General features: G+C 43.2%; 1 protein-coding gene across 2 annotated transcripts in view; it reads left to right on the forward strand.

Moving 5' to 3' along the window:
- Positions 1-6,511, forward strand: part of CTCF (CCCTC-binding factor (zinc finger protein)) — an 83,090-nt gene that overhangs the window by 60,268 nt on the left and 16,311 nt on the right. For both annotated transcript variants that reach the window (XM_011996701.1, XM_011996702.1), the window contains 2 exons: positions 2,743-2,863; positions 3,498-3,647. In XM_011996701.1, the coding sequence (XP_011852091.1) occupies positions 2,743-2,863; positions 3,498-3,647 (271 nt within the window). The remainder of the gene's footprint in view (positions 1-2,742; positions 2,864-3,497; positions 3,648-6,511) is intronic.

A 6,511-nucleotide genomic window follows, 5' to 3' on the forward strand; every position in this document is an offset into this window, starting at 1 on the left:
GTGAAACCCCATCTCTACTAAAAATACAGAAATTAGCTGGGCATGGTGGCACGCGCCTGTAGTCTCAGCTACTCGGGAGGCTGAGGCAGGAGAATCATTTGAACCTGGGAGGTGTAAGTTGCATTGAGGCAGGATCACTCCACTGAACTCCAGCCTGGGTGACGAGTGAGACGACCTACAAAAAAAAAAAAAAAAAAAAGCATATATATACCAGAAATGTATAATAAACTCATCCTAATTAATTCTGAAACATTGAAAGTATTTCCACTAAATTCTGGAATGTGAGAAGATATTCATTCTTAATGTTACTGTTTCAACGTTGTACTGGAAATCCTAGCTAATAGAATAAAGTAAGAAATGAATTATTAATGGAAAGATAAAACTGTTATTTCTTGCAGAGAGATTTGCTTACAGAGAAAATCTAAGAGTATCAAAACAAAAACTTAGAGCGGGAAGAGTTCAGTTCACTGGCCAGATATAAGATAAGCATACAGAAATCAGTAACTTCTATAGTGATAGGAAGGTGTAAAATGGATTCTAATAGCAATAAAATAACTTAGGGATAAACTGAACAACAAAAAACAATATCTGGCTGGGTATGATGGCTCACGCCTGTAATCCCAGCACTTTGGGAGGCCGAGGCGGGCAGATCACTAGGTCAGGAGATCGAGACCATCCTGGCTAACACAAACAAAATACAAAAAATTAGCTGGGCGTGGTGGCCGGCACCTGTAGTCCCAGCTACTCAGGAGGCTGAGGCAGGAGAATGGGGTGAACCCAGGAGGCGGAGCTTGCAGTGAGCCGAGGTCATGCCACTGACCTCCAGCCTGGGCGACAGAGCGAGACTCTGTCTCAAAAACAACAACAATAATATCTATGAAATCTACATGAAGAAAACCTCAAGCTTTTCCAAAGGACATGAATAAATGAAGAAACATTACAAGTTAATTCTAACTTTCAGCTGGAAGAATAAATGTGAATGGCTAAGATAAATTTCAAAATAGAATGAGGGACTTATGTAATTGGATTTTGTAAAACTATAGTAAATGAAACCAGTGTGATATTGCAGCAGGAATAGATAGCTCATTGGAACAGAGTGGGTTCTGGTACATACGAGTTAACAGGTTAAATAGGGAAATCTTGAAGGAAGAGAGTTAGTAATGCTATTAGGATAGTTATCGACTTATGTGTTGAAAACTTGGTGTGTAACACTTATAACTGGGGCCGGGCATGGTAGCTCACCCCTATAATCCCAGCACTTTGGGAAACCAAGGCGGGTTGGTCACCTGAGATCAGGAGTTCGAGACCAGCCTGACCAACATGGTGAAACCCCATCTCTACTAAAAATACAAAAGTTAGCCAGGCGTGGTGGTGTGCGCCTGTAGTCTCAGCTACTTGGGAGACCAAGCCAGGAGAATTGCTTGACTCTGGGAGGTGGAGGTTGCAGTGACCCACAGTCGTGACACTGCACTCCAGCCTGGGCAACAGAGCGAGATTTCATCTCAAAAGAGAAACCAACAACACTTAAGAGTGCAGTGCTTGTTTTTGTTTGTTTGTTTTTTCCTTAAAATTGGGAAACTTTTTAAATTTTTCAAAACAAACATTGAAACATTAGTGAATGTTCAAAGCGCTTTTTGGGACAGGGGGTGCGTGGGGGACAGGGTCTCTCACTCTGTCGCCCAGGCTGGAGTGCAGTGGTGTGATCATGGCTCACTGTAGCCTTAAACTACTGGGCTCAGGTGATCCTCCCACTTTAGCTGCTCCTCATGTAGCTGGGACTACAGGCATATACCACCACACCCATCTAATTTTTGTATTTTTTGTAGAGACAGGGTTTTGCCATGTTGCCCAGGCTGGTCTTGGACTCCTGACCTCAAGTGATCCGCACACGCCTTGGCCTGCCAAAGTGCTGGGATTACAGGTGTGAGCCACCGCGCCCTGCCCTCAAAGCACTTCGTAGAATCAAGTTTGAAAGTCACTGTTTTAGTATAAGGTATCCTGCAGGGGACTAAAGGATGGATAATGGGAGGATGATAGATGAGAGGCCCTTCGAGCCTGGCCTGTCTAGGAAACGCTAATGATAGGAAAAGAGGATGAGTGGAATTAAAACATGTATTCAGTAACTCAGGATTTGGAACAAATTGATCTGTAAATAGGTATGGATTAGTTTTAAACTATTACGGAAAATTTAAAACATGTAGAAGTAAAGATTGTAATACATCCTCCTGTGCCTACCACGCAGCTTAAACAGTTACTAGTCACGTGCAGTCTTTTTTTTGAGACAGTTTCGCTCTTGTTGCCCAGGTTAGAGTGCAATGGCATGATCTTGGGTCACTGCGACCTCCACCTTCTGGGTTCAAGAGATTCTCCAGCCTCAGTCTTCCGAGTAGGTGTGTGCCACCATGCCTGGCTAATTTTTGTATTTTTAGTAGATAGGGGGGTCTCAGCATGTTGGCCAGGCTGGTCTTGAACTCCTGACCTCAGATGATCCGCCCACCTTGGCTTCCCAAGTGATGACCAACCTTGACTCATCTACACCCGTATTCGTTTACCCACTTCTCTTAGATAATGATAAGGATTCGAGAAGCAAAGTTTACAAATAATGAAGAGAGAAGGTTATCTTTTAGACTTCTTCTGTATTCTGAATTTCAGTGCCCCAAAGCTAAGCTTTTGTGCCTAACCTACAGTGCTCATGTTACAGTCTGTGTTAACAGAAGTTAAAGTTTTGTTTTCATATTTCAGGTCAGCAAATTAAAACGTCACATTCGCTCTCATACTGGAGAGCGTCCATTTCAGTGCAGTTTGTGCAGTTATGCCAGCAGGGACACATACAAGCTGAAAAGGCACATGAGAACCCATTCAGGTAGGACTTCTCCACTCCTTACTGTATTAATGAGCTGCTTTTCAGTGAATCCCATGGGACCCTGTGGACCACTGTGTGCCCCCATTGTTTATGCAAATGGAAGACTGGCATGAAAATAGTATGGAATTGATTAATGCTTCTCTGGCATATCCTCTGAATTCATTGTTCGGAAAATACATTAGAAAATAGTACCTTTTGTTTTGTTCAACTTGAATCTGCCTATAACAAGAAAATAATACTTTTTAAGGGAGAAATTAAGTTAAAATGGACAGATTTTAATTTTGAAAGTCTGGGTGGATTTCCTAACCCACCTTATTCAGTTTTCCTGGATACTGCCTTTTCTTAAAAAGAAAAACTTGTGGGTTCTCCATTCAGTCTCCCCCAAAGGTAAGCATTGCTGTAATGTGGAGGATTCCAGAGCAGAGCTGGACAGAGCAGAGGTGGCCAGTAGCAGTTTAGGACTTGGCCATGTCTGAAGATAGAGATGATCTGGGCACTGGGACTGAGCCTCAGCCTTCCTGAGACCTGTAGATTCTCTGTGATGTAGCATATCTGCCACCTGAGTTACCCTCCAATTAAATTACAGTATTTATTCTTTTCATTTAATGTGTTCAATTCTGTATTTTCTTTAAAGGAGAAAAGCCTTATGAATGTTATATTTGTCATGCTCGGTTTACCCAAAGTGGTACCATGAAGATGCACATTTTACAGAAGCACACAGAAAATGTGGCCAAATTTCACTGTCCCCACTGTGACACAGTCATAGCCCGAAAAAGTGATTTGGGTAAGTAGATCAGTGACAAGTGAAAAACATATTTTGAAGGATTTATATTTTGAAATATGGGGATCATAAATAACTTCACCTTCTGACTCTCATACATTTTATGTATAGGAATGGCCTGTCACTTAGTAAAAGCCATTGCTTAGCTGCTTTTTTTTTTTTTTTTTTTTTTTTCTGTTTCTTCTTTTTCTTACTGTAGTCAGGCCACAAGATTCTGTCCTGAATAAAACTCATCTATAAATTAATGGGAGCTGTGATGGGAGGAAACAGAGTACACCTTTAATTAGTAGCCCTCCTTCCCCAAATAGGAAAGTAACATAGTGTAATTCAAACTCAGGTCATTCTATTGTATTTTTTTTGAGAACATCTGTACTTTCTCTAAGTAATGGGACTATTTTATTGGTTTAGTAGCAACTGTTTTTCTGTGCATAAACTAGAGTTTACATAGATATGGAGTTTATTAATAATATTTAGGCCGGCACGGTGGCTCACGCCTGTAATCCCAGCACTTTGGGAGGCCAAGGCAGGTGGATCACAAGGTCAGGAGATCGAGACCATCCTGGCTAACAAGGTGAAACCCCGTCTCTACTAAAAATAAAAAAATTAGCGGGCATGGTGGTGGGCATCTGTAATCCCAGCTACTCGGGAGTCTGAGGCAGGAGAATGGTGTGAACTTGGGGGACGGAGCTTGCAGTAAGCTGAGATCGCACCACTGCACTCTAGCCTGGGCAACAGGGCGAGACACTATCTCAAAAACAAAAAAAAACACATTTAGTGTAACTCATACAGAAAGATAGTCACTTGGATTGCCTGCTGTTTTTTTTTTTATTCAAAGCAGAAATAAGTATTGCCCATTGTTTTACTTTTTTACTCATTGAATTTCACAACAACCATATGAAGTAATGAAGGCTCATCTTACTCTGATTTGATAGGTGATAAGCATAAGACTCAGAGAGCTGTCTTTACCAAAGCTTTGCAACACAGCTTCTGGGTGGCAAAACCAAGCTAAGTTCTCTTGAGTCTGCCCCAGCTCCTCCTCACACTGGGGTGTATATTAGTACCCAGGCCATAGCAGCAGCTTGTCCATCCCCAGCATAAACATGGCCTGTCTTTCTGCAGCAGTGGTTTTACTCAGAAGAGTTTTGAAGAAACTTTATGCAATTTAGCTGGTGTCTTAACACTTTTTTTTTTTTTTTTTTGATACGGAATCTCACTCTGTCGCACAGTGTGGAGTGCACTGGCACGATCTTGGCTCACTGAAACCTCCACCTCCCTGGTTCAAGCGATTCTTCTGCCTCAGTCTCCTGAGTAGCTAGGACTACAGGCATGTACTTCCATGCCCGACTAATTTTTGTATTTTTGGTAGAGATGAGGTTTTACCATATTGGCCAGGCTGGTCTCAAATTCCTGACCTCATGATCTGCCTGCCTCAGCCTCCCAAAGTGCTGGGATTATAGGCATGAGCCACTGCGCTCTGCCATCTTAATACTTTTTAAAATTTATTTTTATTGGGGCTGGGCACGGTGGCTCATGGCTGTAATCCCAGCACTTTGGGAGTCCGAGGTGGGCAGATCACCTGAGATGAGGAGTTCAAGACCAGCCTGGCCAACATGGTGAAACCTCGTCTCTACAAAAATACAAAAATTAGCCTGGTATGATGGCGGGTGCCTGTAATCCCAGCTACTCAGGAGGCTGAGGTGGGAGAATCTCTTGAACCTGGGAGGCGGAGGTTGCGGTGAGCCGAGATTGTGCCATTGCACACCAGCGTGGGCGACAGAGACTCTGTCTCTAAAAAAAAAAAAAAATTATTTGTATTTTTGTATTGCTATGTAATAGTTCTATTAAAACTTTTTTATATAGCCAGGCGCGGTGGCTTACGCCTGTAATCCCAGCACTTTGGGAAGCCAAGGCGGACGGATCATGAGGTCAGGAGATTGAGACCATCCTGGCTAACATGGTAAAACCCCGTCTCAACTAAAAATACAAAAAATTAGCCAGGCATGGTGGCTGGTCGCACGTGCCTGTAGTCCCAGCTAGTTGGGAGGCTCAGGCAGGAGAATCGCTTGAACCCGGGAGGCAGAGGTTGCAGTGAGCTGAAATCGCACCCCTGCACTCCAGCCTGGGCAACAAAGCAAGACTCCATCTCAAAAAAACAAACTTTTTAAAAATATTAATATATTAAGCAAAATGCAAATGTTATTTTATTTTATTTTATTTATTTTCTTTGTTTGAGATGAGTCTCGTTCTGTCGCCCAGGCAGGAGTGCAGTGGCACAATCTTGGCTCACTGCAACCTCCACCTCCTGGGTTCAAGCGATTCTCCTGCCTCAGCCTCCCAAGTAACTGGGATTGTAGGCTCGCACCACCATGCCCAGCTAATTTTGTATTTTTAGTGGAGATAGGGTTTCACCATGTTGGCCAGGCTGGTCATGAACTCCTGACCTCAAGTGATCCACCCACCTCAGTCTCCCAAAGTGCTGGCATTATAGGCATGAGCCATCACACCTGGCCAACGTCACATATATTTTGAAGATGAAACCGTGAGCTTGAAGTAAACGACTTTGGGCTCCACGTAAGACCCATGAGTCATACATTCATTCTGGTCGACTGTTAAGAGTTTTGTGTTAGAAATTAAATCTTTCAGGCCAGGTGTGGTGACTCACTCCTGTAATCCCATTACTTTGGGAGGCTGAGGTGGGCAGATCACGAGAGTAGTTTGAGACCAGCCTGGCTAACATGGTGAAACTCTTGTCTTTTACTAAAGAAATACCAAAATTAGGCCGGGCACGTTGGCTCAAGCCTGTAATCCCAACACTTTGGGAGGCCGAGACGGGCGGATCACGAGGTCAGGAGATCGAGACCATCCTG

This window comes from Mandrillus leucophaeus, unplaced genomic scaffold, assembly GCF_000951045.1.
Source record: "Mandrillus leucophaeus isolate KB7577 unplaced genomic scaffold, Mleu.le_1.0 Scaffold522, whole genome shotgun sequence".
NCBI lineage: Eukaryota > Metazoa > Chordata > Mammalia > Primates > Cercopithecidae > Mandrillus > Mandrillus leucophaeus.